A 19,132-nucleotide genomic window follows, 5' to 3' on the forward strand; every position below is an offset into this window, starting at 1 on the left:
AAGAGGCCTGAGCATTTCACTGTAGCCACCTTGTCTGCTACATCCTATCATTCTACATCTGGTCTTCCACATCTAGCTACATCTCGTCTGTCATTCTACATCTGGTCTTCCACATCTAGCTACATCTGGTCTGTCATTCTACATCTCGTCTCCCACATCTAGCTACACCTGGTCTGTCATTCTACATCTGGTCTTCCACATCTAGCTACACCTGGTCTGTCATTCTACATCTGGTCTTCCACATCTAGCTACATCTGGTCTGTCATTCTACATCTCGTCTCCCACATCTAGCTACATCTCGTCTGTCATTCTACATCTCGTCTCCCACATCTGGTCTGTCATTCTACATCTCGTCTGTCATTCTACATCTCGTCTTCCACATCTAGCTACACCTGGTCTGTCATTCTACATCTCGTCTTCCACATCTAGCTACACCTGGTCTGTCATTCCACATCTGGTCTGTCATTCTACATCTCGTCTCCCACATCTGGTCTGTCATTCTACATCTCGTCTTCCACATCTAGCTACATCTGGTCTGTCATTCTACATCTCGTCTTCCACATCTAGCTACATCTGGTCTGTCATTCTACATCTGGTCTGTCATTCTACATCTCGTCTTCCACATCTAGCTACATCTCATCTTCCACATCTGGTCTGTCATTCTACATCTGGTCTGTCATTCTACATCTGGTCTGTCATTCTACATCTGGTCTGTCATTCTACATCTGGTCTGTCATTCTACATCTCGTCTTCCACATCTGGTCTGTCATTCTACATCTTATCTTGTCAATCTAGCTCATTGACTGTAAAAAAATATATGGACGAAGCCATCGATGACGTCATCCCATTGTGTCCTATGAGAATGCTTGGTGGCGTATTTGATTGTCAGGAAATGTCATTTCAGTGTCGCCATCTTGTCAAAAAACTAAAAGTGCACCTTAACGATATAAAAACACTTACCTCCCTCACTAGCTTTAAGCACCAGATGTCAGAGCAGCTCACAGATTACTGCACCTGTACATAGCCCACCTATAATTTAGCCCAAACAACTACCTCTTTCCCAACTGTATTTATTTATTTATTTTGCTCCTTTGCACCCCATTATTTTTATTTCTACTTTGCACATTCTTTCATTGCAAATCTACCATTCCAGTGTTTTACTTGCTATATTGTATTTACTTTGCCATCATGGCCTTTTTTGCCTTTACCTCCCTTCTCACCTCATTTGCTCACATTGTATATAGACTTGTTTATACTGCATTATTGACTGTATGTTTGTTTTACTCCATGTGTAACTCTGTGTCGTTGTATCTGTCGAACTGCTTTGCTTTATCTTGGCCAGGTCGCAATTGTAAATGGGAACTTGTTCTCAACTAGCCTACCTGGTTAAATAAAGGTGAAATAAAAAATGTAATTCAAAAATAAGAACAGTGACCCAGGATCAGGGTTTTGGGGCAACTTCGACCCAGCTGTACAATGTGCAGAGGAAAGAGGGCCGTCTGGCCCCAGGACCAAATTTGGGAAAACTTGAACTACTGACATGACAAAACAGCAGTGTTGCAATGTTTGCGGTTTTCCCACAAAATTGGGCTACTTTGAAAACGATGCCACGGGTGAAAATGTATTTGTCGAGGATGGCGGGTTTTTGTGCTATTTCTAGGTTGCACCGTGGCATTTCTCTTAAAAATCTATTTCACTGTGACCTGCTGCTGACTGTCAGGTAGTGAGGCAGGCTGTTGCTGAGTGAGTGATGGGGAGGACCGGAGGGGTGTGTCTGTGTTGAGAGAGCAGTACAGCTATTGGCTGAGTGATGTGAGCGAGAGGAGAGACCAGCACGCTCGCACGTCATGACAACTTTTTACCAGTTGTAGGACTTGGCTATTTAGATTGTCATTATGGAGACACCTATAAACATTGATGCTCTAGAACTGATGCGCATCAAGAAATAATGGAGACAACGCACTGGAAAATGACTTAGGGCTCATTACATAAATCCACTCCTTGGTGGTTTAAACTGAATTATTGGGCTACTTTGAAAACGATGTCGCGGGTTAAAATGTATTGGTCGCGTTGTTGGCTATTTCTAAGTTGCACCGTGGCCGCCATGACATTTCTCTTTAAAATATATATGATTTCACTGTGACCTGTTGCTGAGTGGTGGGGAGGGGGGGATGTTGAGGGCGCTAATGGAGACAAAACAATAACTATTTGGGGCGCACTACATAAATCCACTCGTTGGTGGTTTAAACTACATTCTAGTGTTGACTGCTTAAAGAAAACGGTATCAAGCGAAGTGTGTTCAGTTCCTGGTTCTCGGGGGGATGCCGAGGGGAAATTTGAAATGTAAGTTGTGGAACTTCTTCAGGGGGGAAAATTCCTCAATGAAACTGAAACTGACATGAGGCTAAATGTGTTGAATGATACATTTGCCTCAGTTGACCAAGCAGCTTATTAATATATATGCCATTTTCGGCTACCATTTGATACAATAAATGTGTTGAAATGACGATATCACTGGAGTCATTGCAAATCCATTTGTGCCACTTGTGTAGCCTACCTGGAGCTGTCAAACAGATTGAATAGCCTGTAACTCCAGTTTGTTGTAGTCTTGTGTTATTATCAATAGATAGCCTGTAACTCCAGTTTGTTGTAGTCTTGTGTTATTATCAATAGATAGCCTGTAACTCCAGTTTGTTGTAGTCTTGTGTTATTATCAATAGATAGCCTGTAACTCCAGTTTGTTGTAGTCTTGTGTTATTATCAATAGATGGCCTGTAATTCCAGGTTGTTGTTGTTGTTGTTGTCTTGTGTTATTGTGAACGCATTAGATTGATGTAACAGTCAGATTAGGCTACAGGTCAAATTAAGTCTAAAAAATAAACACTGGCTGTTGTTGACAAACATTCATTACAAACACTCATTACAGTATCAGTCAAAAGTTTGGACACACCTACTAATTCAATGGGTTTTTATTTTTTACATTGTAGAATAATAGTGAAGACATCAAAACTATGAAATAACACATATGGAATCATGTAGTAACCAAAAAAAGCATTAAGCAAATCAAAATATATTTTATATTTGAGATTCTTCAAAGTAGCCACCCTTTGCCTTGATGACAGCTTCGCACACTCTTGGCATTCTCTCAACCAGCTTCATCTGGAATGCTTTTCCAACCATCTTGAAGGAGTTCTCACATATGCTGAGCACTTGTTGGCTGCTTTTCTTCACTCAGCGGTCCAACTCATCCCAAACCATCTCAATTGGGTTGAGGTCAGGTGATTGTGGAGGCCAGGTCATCTAATGCAGCACTCAATAACTCTCCTTCTTGGTCAAATAGCCTGGAGGCGTGTTGGGTCATTGTCCTGTTGATAAACAAATGACAGTCGCACTAAGCCCAAAACCATATGGGCCGGCGTATCGCTGCAGAATGCTGTGGTAGCCATGCTGGTTAAGTGTGCCTTGAATTCCAAATAAATCACAGACAGTGTCACCGGCAATGCACCCCCACACCATCACACCTCCTCCTCCATGCTTCACGGTGGGAACCACACATGCAGAGATCATTCATTCACTTACTCTGATTCTCACAAAGACACGGTGGTTGGAACCTAAAATCTCTTTGGACTCCAGACCTAATGATAGATTTCCACCAGTCTAATGTCCATTGCTTGTGTTTCTTGGCCCAAACAAGTCTCTCCTTATTGGTGTCCTTCAGTAGTGGTTTCTTTGCAGAAATTCGACCATGAAGGCCTGGTTCACGCAGTTTCCTCTGAACAATATGTTGAGATGTGTTTTGTGAATTAAACTCTTTGAAGCATTTATTTGGGCTGCAACTTCTGAGGCTGGTAACTTATCCTCTGCAGCAGAGGTAACTCTGGGTCTTCCTTTCCTGTGGCAGTCCTCATGAGAGCCAGTTTCATCATAGCGCTTGATGGTTTTTGCGACTGCATTTGAAGAAACTTTAAAAGTTATTGAAATTTTCCGGATTAACTGACATTCAGGTTTTAAAGTAATGATTGACTGTCATTTCTCTTTGCTTATTTGAGCTGTTCTTGCCATAATATGGACTTGGTCTTTTACCAAATAGGGCTACCTTCTGTATACCACTATACCTTGTCACAACACAACTGATTTGATCAAACGCATTTAAGAAGGAAAGAAATTCCACAAATTAACTTTTAAGAAGGCACACCTGTTAACCTGGCACACCTGTTAATTGAAATGCCTTCCAGGTGACTAACTCATGAAGCTGGTTGAGAGAATGCCAAGAGTGTGCAAAGCTGTCATCAAGGCAAAGGGTGGCTATTTGAAGAATCTCAAATATTAAATACATTTTAATTTGTTTACCACTATTTTGGTTACTACATGCTTCCATATGTGTTGTTTCACAGTTGATGTCTTCACTACTTTTCTACAGTGTATAAAATAGTCAAAACAAAGAAAACTTGTGAATGAGTAGGTGTCCACACTTTTGAGTGGTACCGTACATACTAATATTGAATTCAGTGATTGAAATTACAACCCCATCCTCAGTAGCCTATCCCAGCAGGCCATTGGGGGAAACAAGCATCTCTAATTTGAGAAATCGCCTTGTTATTCATGTCTGTTAATATGAACTAAGCAAACTGCTAAAACATTCAGTTTACATCTCGCCCACATCTTGTCTAGGCTACCTAAGATGAGATGTAGGCCTATCAGGGGTTAAAGGCTACCTGCCTTGATCTAAGCAAACCATTGCAAAATATTATTACAATCCTAAACCCAGATTTTAGTCTGTAGCCTATGTGTAACAAATGTGAAATGGCTAGCTAGTTAGCAGTGGTGCATGATAATAGCGTTTCAATCGGTGACGTCACTCGCTCTGAGACCTTGAAGTAGTTGTTCCCCCTTTGTTCTGCAAGAGCCACGGCTTTTGTGGAGTGATGGGTAACGATGCTTCGAGAGGTGGTTGTTGTCGATGTGTCCAGAGGGTCCTTGGTTCGAGCCCAGGTAGGGGCGAGGAGAGGGACGGAAGCTATACTGGTACATACGCCTATTGAAATGATAAAGTCAATCTCGCAAATGGGCATTTGTAGTCTTAACATCTGGCACATAACAGCCAGAAAGTAGCCTAACAGTTTAAAAAAAAATATGAATCACATTATTTCTTGCTCTCTCAAACTCTCCTGTCAGCTTTATCTATAGTTATGCACATGCGCAAAGGGGATTTATTTACAATTATAAACCTGGTTCGAGTCCTGAATGCTGATTGGCTGAAAGCTGTGGTATATCAGACCATATACCACAGGTATGACAAAAAGTTACTTTTTTACATCGGTAACCAGTTTATAATTAAAAGGTACCCCCAGGTTCTGCGGTATATGGCGAATATACAACGGCTAACAGCTGTATCCAGGCACTCCGTGTTGCGTTCTGCTTATGAACAGCCCTTAGGCACGGTAGATTGGCCGTATCTCATACCCTGTTGGGCTAATTATCTGCCGATAATTTAATCATATTTAATAAGGGCAAACTATATTCTCTTTCCACATATTCAAATTGCTTTATTGAGTCAAGTCATAGTTTGCAATAATTATTATAATAATTATTATTTTGAGTTCCCCCGAATATAGCTTCTAACTTCGTTACAAGTTACTATGATATTCCTTCTTAAATTGGCTCGATAACGGTGACGGAATATGGTTTAATTGTATAAATATGGCAACTAACGTTACTCTCTTGCTGCGAAGAAAGAAAAAAAAATGGGGCTAGTTGTTCTCAGGCCTTTTGGTTGAGAATGGTCAATGGGCTAGAAATGTTACCTTGACCTGTGAAACAAAGCTATCTAGCTATTATATAGACCTGAGCTCTCCAACCTTTGTCCTGGAGTTCTGTTGTCTGAGCCCAATAATGTTTGTATCATGTTTTGTTCTGCTACCATGCTGTGCTGCTACCATGTTGTGCTGCTACCATGTTGTGCTGCTACCATGTTGTGCTGCTACCATGCTGTGCTGCTACCATGCTGTGCTGCTACCATGTTGTGCTGCTACCATGTTGTGCTGCTACCATGTTGTGCTGCTACCATGCTGTGCTGCTACCATGTTGTGCTGCTACCATGTTGTGCTGCTACCATGTTGTGCTGCTACCATGCTGTGCTGCTACCATGTTGTGCTGCTACCATGCTGTGCTGCTACCATGCTGTGCTGCTACCATGCTGTGCTGCTACCATGCTGTGCTGCTACCATGTTGTGCTGCTACCATGTTGTGCTGCTACCATGTTGTGCTGCTACCATGTTGTGCTGCTACCATGTTGTGCTGCTACCATGCTGTGCTGCTACCATGTTGTTAAGTTGCTACCATGCTGTGTTGTCATGTGTTGCTACGCTTTCGTCTTAGGTCTCTCTTTATGTAGTGTTGTCTCTCTTGTTGTGATGTGTGTTTTGGCCTATATTTATATTGGTTTGTTATATATTATTTTTAATCCCAGGCCCCCGTTCCCGCAGGAGAGGCCCTTTGCCTTTTGGTAGGCCGTCATCGTAAATAACAATTTGTTCTCAACTGACTTACCTGGTTAAATAAAGACAGCACCTTCCTGTATGTTTTTGTTTCAACTCCAGTTGTAACTAACTCGATTCAATTTATCAAGCAGGTAACGTGAAATATTAAAATCAGGTCAAACTCTCTTAGGGTTAGAGAGTAACTTGGCTCTCCAGGGAACAGGGTTAGAGAGCCCTGATATAATATCTTCTTTCTGTACTGGAGTTAATCGAATCTGAAAGTTGTCTTTGGCTGGCTAGTTAAGGGTTTCATATCCCCTAGTCCAACTCTGTCTGCTTGTTGACTAGTTAGTTTAGACGAAATAAGGGCTTCATATCCCCTAGTCCAACTCTGTCTGCTTGTTGACTAGTTAGTTAAGACAAAATAAGGGCTTCATATCCCCTAGTCCAACTCTGTCTGCTTGTTGACTAGTTAGTTAAGACAAAATAAGGGCTTCATATCCCCTAGTCCAACTCTGTCTGCTTGTTGACTAGTTAGTTAAGACGAAATAAGGGCTTCATATCCCCTAGTCCAACTCTGTCTGCTTGTTGACCAGGTATATTTGAGTCAACAGTCAGTCAGGAGGTGTTGGCAGCTCACTAGTTGTTGACAAAAAGCACAACTAGCTAACTTAGCTGGTACAACAGATACGCTTTTTGAGTCAGAGACAGCAAGTTGACTAGTTAAAAATGGTAAAATATTGAAACACTCACTCTTCGACGTACTCTTGATATCCAGTTCATGTTGAACAGAAGAAGTAGGAGATGACAATCCAGTCTTCTCAAAAGAAATGTTGGTTGAACTCAGAGCCTCTTTAAAATAGATGACAGATGTCGGAGAGAACGACTCATCCGGGGTGCCGGGAACATGTCCGGTTTTATCTTGAACGTGTTCTCTGTCAGAGACCCCCGACGCATCCAAACTTTGTGAAAGTGGTGAATCCTGGATGGGACACGGGATTGTTGACAGTCGCTGCTCCGCCATCTTCACATGCATGTGACTCGTTTCCAATCAGCAGTGGGAGAGAAACTTCTTCTTTGTTGGGGTTTATCGGAGGTTGGCATCCAACGTTATGGGGCATTACCGTTACCTAGTGGACTGGAGTGTTGGGCCAGAAGACGGAGAAATTAAATCCTTTCTGACAGCTCAGTTGCTCTTTATTAAAAAGATAACAATATATTTGAGACTATATCTAATGAAGTTCTACTCAAAATACTGTTTAAACTCATTTCCTGTATCCCCCTTCTCCCTCATACTAGATCTCATCCTCTCTCTTTCCCTCTGATACTGCCCATACTGTATCAGTCCATGCTCCACGGTCTCTGTTTCCTGGCAATAATCCCACTTCCCTGTTGGATGCTTTCCTATCACATTTAAAGTAGGATTTATCCGGCTGTGTCCTACCCCTTAATCTTGTAAAAAAAAAAATTGCCTCCTCTCTTCTGTCTCTTCCAGCTGTCCTCCCCTCCCTGTCTTTCCTCTGTACTTGAAATAAATGCCTGCCCTTAGTATCACTGCTCCTGCCCATAGTATCACTGCTCCTGCCCTTAGTATCACTGCTCCTGCCCTTAGTATCACTGCTCCTACCCTTAGTATCACTGCTCCTGCCCTTAGTATCACTGCTCCTGTCCTTAGTATCACTGCTCCTGCCCTTAGTATCACTGCTCCTGTCCTTAGTATCACTGCTCCTGCCCTTAGTATCACTGCTCCTGCCCTTAGTATCCCTGCTCCTGCCCATAGTATCACTGCTCCTGCCCATAGTATCACTGCTCCTGCCCATAGTATCACTGCTCCTGCCCATAGTATCACTGCTCCTGCCCATAGTATCACTGCTCCTGCCCATAGTATCACTGCTCCTGCCCATAGTATCACTGCTCCTACCCATAGTATCACTGCTCCTGCCCATAGTATCACTGCTCCTGTCCTTAGTATCACTGCTCCTACCCATAGTATCACTGCTCCTACCCATAGTATCACTGCTCCTACCCATAGTATCACTGCTCCTACCCATAGTATCACTGCTCCTGTCCTTAGTATCACTGCTCCTGCCCTTAGTATCACTGCTCCTGCCCTTAGTATCCTGCTCCTGCCCATAGTATCACTGCTCCTGCCCATAGTATCACTGCTCCTGCCCATAGTATCACTGCTCCTGCCCATAGTATCACTGCTCCTGCCCATAGTATCACTGCTCCTGCCCATAGTATCACTGCTCCTGCCCATAGTATCACTGCTCCTGCCCATAGTATCACTGCTCCTGCCCATAGTATCACTGCTCCTGCCCATAGTATCACTGCTCCTGCCCATAGTATCACTGCTCCTGCCCATAGTATCACTGCTCCTGCCCTTAGTATCACTGCTCCTGCCCTTAGTATCACTGCTCCTACCCTTAGTATCACTGCTCCTGCCCTTAGTATCACTGCTCCTGTCCTTAGTATCACTGCTCCTGCCCTTAGTATCACTGCTCCTGCCCATAGTATCACTGCTCCTGCCCTTAGTATCACTGCTCCTGCCCTTAGTATCACTGCTCCTACCCTTAGTATCACTGCTCCTGCCCTTAGTATCACTGCTCCTGTCCTTAGTATCACTGCTCCTGCCCTTAGTATCACTGCTCCTGCCCTTAGTATCACTGCTCCTGCCCTTAGTATCCCTGCTCCTGCCCTTAGTATCACTGCTCCTACCCTTAGTATCACTGCTCCTGCCCTTAGTATCACTGCTCCTGCCCTTAGTATCACTGCTCCTGCCCTTAGTATCACTGCTCTTGCCCTTAGTATCACTGCTCCTGCCCTTAGTATCACTGCTCCTACCCTTAGTATCACTGCTCCTGCCCTTAGTATCATTGCTCCTGCCCTTAGTATCACTGCTCCTGCCCTTAGTATCACTGCTCCTACCCTTAGTATCACTGCTCCTGCCCTTAGTATCACTGCTCCTGCCCTTAGTATCACTGCTCCTGCCCTTAGTATCACTGCTCCTACCCTTAGTATCACTGCTCCTACCCTTAGTATCACTGCTCCTACCCTTAGTATCACTGCTCCTGCCCTTAGTATCACTGCTCCTGCCCTTAGTATCACTGCTCCTGCTGAAATAAATGCCTGCCCTTAGTATCACTTCTCCTGCCCTTAGTATCACTGCTCCTGCCCTTAGTATCACTGCTCCTACCCTTAGTATCACTGCTCCTGCCCTTAGTATCACTGCTCCTGCCCTTAGTATCACTGCTCCTGCCCTTAGTATCACTGCTCCTGCCCTTAGTATCACTGCTCCTACCCTTAGTATCACTGCTCCTGCCCTTAGTATCACTGCTCCTGCCCTTAGTATCACTGCTCCTACCCTTAGTATCACTGCTCCTGCCCTTAGTATCACTGCTCCTACCCTTAGTATCACTGCTCCTGCCCTTAGTATCACTGCTCCTGCCCTTAGTATCACTGCTCCTGCCCTTAGTATCACTGCTCCTGCCCTTAGTATCACTGCTCCTACCCTTAGTATCACTGCTCCTACCCTTAGTATCACTGCTCCTGCCCTTAGTATCACTTCTCCTGCCCTTAGTATCACTGCTCCTGCCCTTAGTATCACTGCTCCTGCCCTTAGTATCACTGCTCCTGCCCTTAGTATCACTGCTCCTACCCTTAGTATCACTGCTCCTACCCTTAGTATCACTGCTCCTGCCCTTAGTATCACTGCTCTTGCCCTTAGTATCACTGCTCTTGCCCTTAGTATCACTGCTCCTACTGAAATAAATGCCTGCCCTTAGTATCACTGCTCCTGCCCATAGTATCACTGCTCCTGCCCTTAGTATCACTGCTCCTGCCCTTAGTATCACTGCTCCTGCCCTTAGTATCACTGCTCCTGCCCTTAGTATCACTGCTCCTGCCCTTAGTATCACTGCTCCTGCCCATAGTATCACTGCTCCTGCCCTTAGTATCACTGCTCCTGCCCTTAGTATCACTGCTCCTACCCTTAGTATCCCTGCTCCTGCTGAAATACATGCCTGCCCTGAGTATCACTGCTCCTACCCTTAGTATCACTGCTCCTGCCCTTAGTATCACTGCTCCTACCCTTAGTATCCCTGCTCCTGCTGAAATACATGCCTGCCCTTAGTATCACTGCTCCTACTGAAATAAATGCCTGCCCTTAATATCACTGCTCCTGCCCTGAGTATCACTGCTTCTGATGAAATAAATGCCTGCCCTTAGTATCACTGCTCCTGCTGAAATAAATGCCTGCCCTTAATATCACTGCTCCTGATGAAATAAATGCCTGCCCTTAATATCACTGCTCATGATGAAATAAATGCCTGCCCTTAGTATCACTGCTCCTATTGAAATAAATGCTAGATTTGTATAGGTGTAGCAGTGTGATGTTCTCCTAGATTATGCACCAAGTTGCACACAAGGACCAATTCAAATAGGCCAGGTCAAGAGGGGATGTTAATAATTTGATAACAATAATAATTCAGTGTATGTTTTTATTTAATTACAGCTGCATAGCTAATGTTTTTCTTTGGTGTAAAAACACTTTTTCATATCAGTACTGTACATACATGTGATTGTATATTTTGGTTTGGTCCATCGCAGGTTATCTGTATTTCCATACCCCCTTATTGTTCTCTTTTGCCTGACCTTCGGCTTGCAAGGTATGTTGTCCTTGGCTCCCAAATTGTTCAATATAAAACCGTCATAATGTTACACAATGTACTGTTATGCTACCATAAGTTTGTTACAATGTGGACAATATAAAGATTTATGTTAACAAGTTTCATCGAGCTCGCTAACTAGGGTATCTATTACCCTGTTTGAGTGAGTGTCCATGTGCTCGTGCAGGTGCCTGAGCACTGTGCCTGCGCCAAGGGCTAAAATAATGTGTGTTGTCTCTTTGTGTGCAGGGCAAATAAAACTAATCCAACCAGCAGTCCAATCAGATGGATCAACACCCTCCCTATCTTTCTGTAGTCTCTCCAGATGGATCAACACCCTCCCTATCTTTCTGTAGTCTCTCCAGATGGATCAACACCCTCCCTATCTTTCTGTAGTCTCTCCAGATGGATCAACACCCTCCCTATCTTTCTGTAGTCTCTCCAGATGGATCAACACCCTCCCTATCTTTCTGTAGTCTCTCCAGATGGATCAACACCCTCCCTATCTTTCTGTAGTCTCTCCAGATGGATCAACACCCTCCCTATCTTTCTGTAGTCTCTCCATGAGCGGCGTCCCATGTCTCCTCCTCGCACTGGAACCAGTCGTCCACCGCAGGAGCCCAAGGAGCCAGAACCGGATGGTACCCCAGTACGCACTAGAAGGGGGAGAGGTTAGTGGAGGAGTGGCAGAGCAAGTTCTGGGCCATCTCTGCCCAGGGCACAAACGCCGCCCACTCCCCCGGCTGGTCCTGGTAATAAGACCTTAGAAAACCTACCCACATCCTGGTTTACTCTCTCCACCTGCCCGTTACTCTCTGGGTGAAAACCCGAGGTACGGCTGATCGAGACCCCCAGACGTTCCATGAATGCCTTCCAGACCCTCGAAGTGAACTGGGGACGCCGATGAGACACTATATCCTCAGGCACCCTGTAGTGCCGGAAGGCGTGCGTAAACAAGGCCTCCGCAGTCTGTAGTGCCGTAGGGAGACCGGGCAGAGGGGGGAGACGACAGGACTTAGAGAAACGATCCACAACAACCAGGATTGTGGTGTTTCCCTGTGTTGGGTGGAGATCAGTCAAGAAATCGATCGACAGGTGTGACCATGGCCGTTGTGGAATGGGTAAGGGGTGTAGCTTACCTCTGGGCAGGTGCCTAGGAGCCTTACACTGAGCGCACACCGAGCAAGAGGCAACATAAACCTTCACGTCCGTGGGCCACCAGTACTTCCACTCAGACAGCGCACCGTCCGACCGATGCCTGGATGACCAGAGGAGGGTGACGTGTGGGCCCAATAGATCAGCCGATCACGGACAGCAGATGGAACATACAGACGCCCTGCTGGACACTGAGAGGGAATGGCTCTGCACGTAACGCATGCTCAATGTCCACGTCCAGCTCCCACACTACTGGTGCCACCAGGCAGGAGGCCGGGAGTGTGGGAGTGGGATCCATGAGCCGCTCCTCTGTGTCATACAGCCGGGACAGTGCGTCTGCCTTCACGTTCTGGGAACCTGGTCTGTAGGAAAGTGTGAAAACAAAACGGGTGAAAAACATGGTCCACCTTGCCTGGCGAGGGTTCAGTCTCCTCGCTGCCCGGATGTACTCCAGATTGCGGTGGTCAGTCCAGATGAGAAAAGGGTGTCAAGCCCCCTCAAGCCAATGTCTCCACGCCTTCAGGGCCTCGACGACAGCCAACAGCTCCCGGTCCCCCACGTCATAGTTTCGCTCCGCCGGGCTGAGCTTCCTCGAGAAGAAGGCACAGGGGCGGAGCTTCGGTGGCGTACCCGAGCGCTGAGAGAGCACAGCTCCTATCCCAGCCTCGGATGCGTCCACCTCCACTGTGAACGCCAAAGAGGGATCCGGATGGGCCAGCACGGGAGCCGAGGTAAACAGAGCCCTCAGGTGACCAAAAGCCCTGTCCGCCTCAGCCGACCACTGCAAACGTACTGGTCCCCCCTTCAGCAGTGAGGTAATGAGGTGGATCTGGACGGGACGGGTAGAGATGACCCCGGTTGGAGCTGGATCCGGACGGGACGGGTAGAGATGACCCCGGTTGGAGCTGGTCGAGGGACTTCCTGTCTCTCACAGCGGTCTATGGTCTGGACAAAGCGATCCATCATGGCACCGAGATGGTGTAGCATAGCCGCGTGTTCCTGGACGTGTTCCTGGACTCCTCTGACCGGGGTACCTGACTCCATGGTTGGTGTAGGATTCTGTCAGGAGTGTGCTTTGGAGGCTAAGTCAGGTGCAGGAGAGCAGAGTGTAGTGAACAGGCACACTTTTATTCCGGTCAAAATGACAGCACAAGGTAAAATGTACCCAAAACACGGAACATAGACAAAAAGTAATGCGCATAACAATATCCACAATATCAAAATACACGTAACACTAACAATCCTACACAAAGACATGATGGGGAACAGAGGAATAAATACATGTAGATTGATTAGGGAATGAAAACCAGGTGTGCAGGGAACAAGACAAAACAAATGGATACATGAAAAATGGAGCGGCGATGGCTAGAAAGCCGGTGACGTCAACCGCCGATGGCGTGATTTGGGTGGGCATTCTATGTTCCTTTTTCTATGTTTTGTATTTCTTTGTTTTGGACGGGTATGGTTCTCAATCAGGGACAGCTGACTATTGTTGTTTCTGATTGGGAACCATACTTAGGTAGCTTTTTCCCACCTACGTTGTGTGGGTAGTTGTTTTCTGTTTTGCACCTGACAGGACTGTTTCAGTTTCGTTTATTCACTTTGTCATTTTTGTTTCAGTGTTCTGTTTAATAAAAGTCATGAACACTTACCATGCTGCGCTTTGGTCCGATTCCTCCTCATCCGACAACGACACCCGTTACAGCTTCCTACTGCCTGAGCTATGTTGTTGATGTAAATTGAGAAAAGCGCCGGGCCTGGGATTGATCCTTGGTATAGGAAAAATTTGAGTATCATGTAGTAGCATAAACCTATCGCTGTTACATTGAACTAGATGAATGGAATAGGAATGACAGTAACCTAAACCTATCGCTGTTACATTGAACTAGATGAATGGAATAGGAATGACAGTCGTCCAATATATTGTATTAGAAATAAGGCCATGCTCATGAAAAAAAAACAGGTGTCCTCCCTCATCTTAAACCACTGCTGTTAATGTACTTTAAAAAAATATATATATTATTATTTAATTGTAGACCAAGGTGTCATATCCTTTAAGTTCTTGTCTACGTTGTTTGGAAAAGTGGTAGCTGATTCACTCACAATGTTGTCTCATTGTCTCATTGTCTCATGCTTAGAATGCGCTCATTGTCTCATGCTTAGAATGTGCTCATTGTTATCATTTGAAAGGTCTGAAAAGTACCATGGCAGTTAAGTCAACAGTGGGAAGTTAGCTAAAATAGTTGCTGTGGTTACTAAAACAGCTGTACCTCTTGATTGGTAGTAGATACTTCTATTCCGTTTCCAGATTTGAATAGCAGAGAAGTAGACTAAGATGTCATACCTCTAAGTTTAGATCTTGAGTTCTGGGAAAGTTTATAAAAGTTGAGAGGAAAATGTTTCATGTGGTTACTAAAACAGCTCTATCGTTTGATCTGTAGAATATATTTTTAATCTGATTGTAGATTTGAAAAGCAGAGAAGTACACCAAGATAAACACAGGAATGGAGACGTCTTGTCCCGCCGAAGCGCTCTGTAGATGTCACGTTCTGACCTTAGTTCCTTTGTTATGTGTTTGTGTTAGTTTGGTCAGGGCGTGAGTTGGGATGGGTAGTCTATGTTCTTTTTTCTATGTTGTGGTTTTGTGTTTGGCCTGGTATGGTTCTCAATCAGAGGCAGGTGTTGTTCGTTGTCTCTGATTGAGAATCATACTTAGGCAGCCTTTTCCCACCTGTGTTTTGGTGGGTGATTATTTTCTGTTTAGTGTTTTACGCATCTTACAGGACTGTTTCGGTTTTCATTCATTTTCACGTTGTTATTTTGTATTTTCAGTGTTCAGTAAAATAAATCATTATGAACACATACCACGCTGCACATTGGTCCGACATTTCATACTCTTCGTAGGAGGAGGACAAAGAATTCAGTTACAGTAGACGATGGCCGCCCTGCCCCGCCTGCAGGGTCAGGGGGAGGGTGATGGAGTGAGAGGGTGGGTGAGTGAAGGACAGTATATTCCTGCTTGTTGGCTACATCTGTTGGCCAGGAGAGGGGAAGGCCCGAAAGGGTAAGAGCCTAATTACACACACCTGAATCTAATTCGTTTGGAGCTTGAGCGGTGGCTGTTTTAACCTGGCTTTGGCCAGAGATGTTTTGGGGTTTGGAGCATCAAATCAAATCAAATTTTATGTCACATACACATGGTTAGCAGATGTTAATGCGAGCGTAGCGAAATGCTTGTGCTTCTAGTTCCGACAATGCAGTAATAACCAACGAGTAATCTAACCTAACAATTCCACAACTACTACCTTATACACACAAGTGTAAAGGGATAAAGAATATGTACATAAAGATATATGAATGAGTGATGGTACAGAACGGCATAGGCAAGATGGTATAGAGTACAGTATATACATATGAGATGAGTAATGTAGGGTATGTAAACATATAAAAGTGGCATTGTTGTTAGCAAGAGCTGACATGCACTGACCTCCAACCCTGGGAGGAATATCGAACCCAACTGGATAAGAACCCACCTTACTGACCCAAGTAAGGACAAGGCCTGACCCAAGTAAGGACCAGGCCTGACCCAAGTAAGGACAAGCCTGTTGAATTTCTGTTGTCTTTTGCTGGATACGCAGATAAACAGCTCGGCTGTCCGGTAGCAGAGAGGAAGACCCGTGTAGAAAGGCTCAAAGACAAACTAGGCTTTGTTTTGGGTTTGTTGCTACCCAGCACAGTGGCGCATTCTGTTTCTTTCCCAGGAATAAAAGTCCTGGGTTGTTTCCCTGGAGAAAGTTACATTTAGCCCACAGTTACGGCAAAATAATGTTATGAACCGGTTCAAACTCCAAAAAGGGCAGAAATACATTCAATAAATACTTGTGTTACACAACAATAATCTGATCACAATGAAGAGCAAAACGTGCCGCTCTGTTCTGGACCAGCTGCAGCTTAACTAGGTCTTTCCTTGCAGCACTGGAGCACACGACTGGACAATAATCAAGACCAAACTAGAGCCTGAAGGACTTGCTTTGTGGATTGTTGTGTAAAAAAATCTGATCATCTCTAGTCCTCTCTCCATCTTTGGTGTCAAAAAAGCAGAGAATCTCTTTATTATGGACAGACGTCTCCCCATCTTTACAACCATTGACCATGACAGTTTACAATCTAAGGTAACGCCAAGTCATTTCGTCTCCTCAACTTGTTCAACAGCCACACCATTCATTACCAGATTCAGCTGAGGTCTAGAACTTAGGAAATGATTTGTACCAGGCCTGATCACCGACAACAATGAGACCGTCTATAGGGAGGAGGTCAGAGACCTGGCAGTGTGGTGCCAAGACAACAACCTCTCCCTCAATGTGATCAAGACAAAGGAGATGATTGTGGACTACAGGAAAATGAGGACCAAGCGCGCCCACATTCTCCTCGACGGGGCTGTAGTGCAGCAGGTTGAGAGCTTCAAGTTCCTTGGCATCCACATCACCAACAAACTAGCACCCTAAGACAGTTGTGAAAAGGGCACGACAAAACCTATTCCCCCTCAGGAGACTGAAAAGATTTGGCAAAAGGTTATACAGCTGCACCATTGAGAGCTTCCTGACTGGTTGCATCACTGTCTGGGTTGGCAACTGCTCGGCCTCCGAACGCAAGACACTACAGAGGGTAGTGTGTACGGCCCAGTACATCACCGGGGACAAGCCTCCTGCCATCCAGGACCTCTATACCAGGCGGTGTCAGAGGAAGGCCCTGAAAATTGTCGAAGACTCCAGCAACTCAAGTCATAGACTGTTCTCTCTGCTACCGCACGGCAAGTGGTACCGGAGCGCCAAGTCTAGGACCAAAAGGCTTCTTAACAGCTTCTACCTCCAAGCCATAAGACTCCTGAACAGCTAATCAAAGGGCTACCCAGACTCCTCTTTTACACTGCTGCTACTCTCTGTTTATTATCTATGCATAGTCACTTTAATAACTCTACCTACAAGTACATATTACCTCAATTACCCTGATTAACTGGTGCCCCAGCACATTGACTCTGTACCGGTACCCCCTGTGTATATAGCCTCCACATTGACTCTGTACCGGTACCCCCTGTATACAGCCTCCACATTGACTCTGTACCGTAATACCCTGTATATAGCCTCCACATTGACTCTGTACCGGTACCCCCTGTATATAGCCTCCACATTGACACTGTACCGTAACACCCTGTATATAGCCTCCACATTGACTCTGTACCGGTACCCCCTGTATATAGCCTCCACATTGACTCTGTACCGTAATACCCTGTATATAGCCTCCGCATTGACTCTGTACCGTAATACCCTGTATATAGCCTCCACATTGACTCTGTACCGGTACCCCCTGTATATAGCCTCCACATTGACTCTGTACCGTAACACCCTGTATATAGCCTCCACATTGACTCTGTACCGTAACACCCTGTATATAGCCTCCACATTGACTCTGTACCGGTACCCCCTGTATATAGCCTCCACATTGACTCTGTACCGGTACCCCCTGTATATAGCCTCCACGTTGACTCTGTACCGTAAAACCCTGTATATAGCCTCCACATTGACTCTGTACCGGTACACCCTGTGTATATAGCCTCCACATTGACTCTGTACCGGTACCCCCTGTATATAGCCTCCACATTGACTCTACTGGTACCCCCTGTATATAGCCTCCACATTGACTCTGTACCGGTACCCCCTGTATATAGCCTCCACATTGACTCTGTACCGTAATACCCTGTATATAACCTCCACATTGACTCTGTACCGGTACCCCCTGTATATAGTCTCTACATTGACTCTGTACCGGTACCCCCTGTATATAGCCTCCACATTGACTCTACTGGTACCCCCTGTATATAGCCTCCACATTGACTCTGTACCGGTACCCCCTGTATATAACCTCCACATTGACTCTGTACCGGTACCCCCTGTATATAACCTCGACATTGACTCTGTACCGGTACCCCCTGTATATAGCCTCCACATTGACTCTGTACCGTAACACCTGTATATAGCCTCCACATTGACTCTGTACCGTAACACCTGTATGTAGCCTTTCTTGTTATTTTACTGCTACTGTTTAATTATTTGCTTCGGAGAGGGGAGAGGCAGGTAGCATAAACGTACACAGGTGAAGATTTTCAGGTTGCAGGCAGATACTGTAATACGTTTAGTTAGGGCTTTGCATAGGAGTTTTGTTGTGGGCGAAGGAGACAAAATTACTGAAACAAAATAACATTGCAAAAGGGCTCTTTATAAATGAAAACATAGCAATGTATCAACCTACGTGACATCACAGAGGGCCAACCAACCTTCTGGTAGAGAATGCGGTGATGACATCACAGAGGGCCAACCAACCTTCTGGTAGAGAATGCGGTGATGACATCACAGAGGGCCAACCAACCTTCTGGTAGAGAATGCGGTGATGACATCACAGAGGGCCAACCAACCTTCTGGTAGAGAATGCAGTGATGACATCACAGAGGGCCAACCAACCTTCTGGTAGAGAATGCGGTGATGACATCACAGAGGGCCAACCAACCTTCTGGTAGAGAATGCGGTGATGACATCACAGAGGGCCAACCAACCTTCTGGTAGAGAATGCGGTGATGACATCACAGAGGGCCAACCAACCTTCTGGTAGAGAATGCAGTGATGACATCACAGAGGGCCAACCAACCTTCTGGTAGAGAATGCAGTGTTGAGTATCAAAATTGTCATTGGTAAATAAATGCAGAGCGCTATGATAACCTGCATATTACAGCTTTAATGAAGTGGCAGCTGCGTTCATATAGATGATGTCGCCATAGTC

General features: G+C 45.3%; 1 protein-coding gene across 3 annotated transcripts in view; it reads right to left on the reverse strand.

Annotated features, from left to right (window-relative positions):
• rufy3 (RUN and FYVE domain containing 3) overlaps window positions 1-7,543 on the reverse strand; it is a 61,507-nt gene extending 53,964 nt beyond the window's left edge. For 2 of the 3 annotated variants that reach the window (XM_031829534.1, XM_031829536.1), the window contains exon 1: window positions 7,233-7,538. In XM_031829534.1, coding sequence (XP_031685394.1) covers window positions 7,233-7,515 — 283 coding nt within the window. In that variant the 5' untranslated portion in view covers window positions 7,516-7,538. Of the gene's footprint in view, window positions 1-7,232 lie in introns of all 3 variants that reach the window. The other variant, XM_031829533.1, reaches the window with a different exon arrangement.
• Between the last annotated feature and the right edge of the window lie 11,589 nt (window positions 7,544-19,132).

Source organism: Oncorhynchus kisutch, linkage group LG8 (assembly GCF_002021735.2).
Source record: "Oncorhynchus kisutch isolate 150728-3 linkage group LG8, Okis_V2, whole genome shotgun sequence".
NCBI classification, from domain to species: Eukaryota; Metazoa; Chordata; class Actinopteri; order Salmoniformes; family Salmonidae; genus Oncorhynchus; species Oncorhynchus kisutch.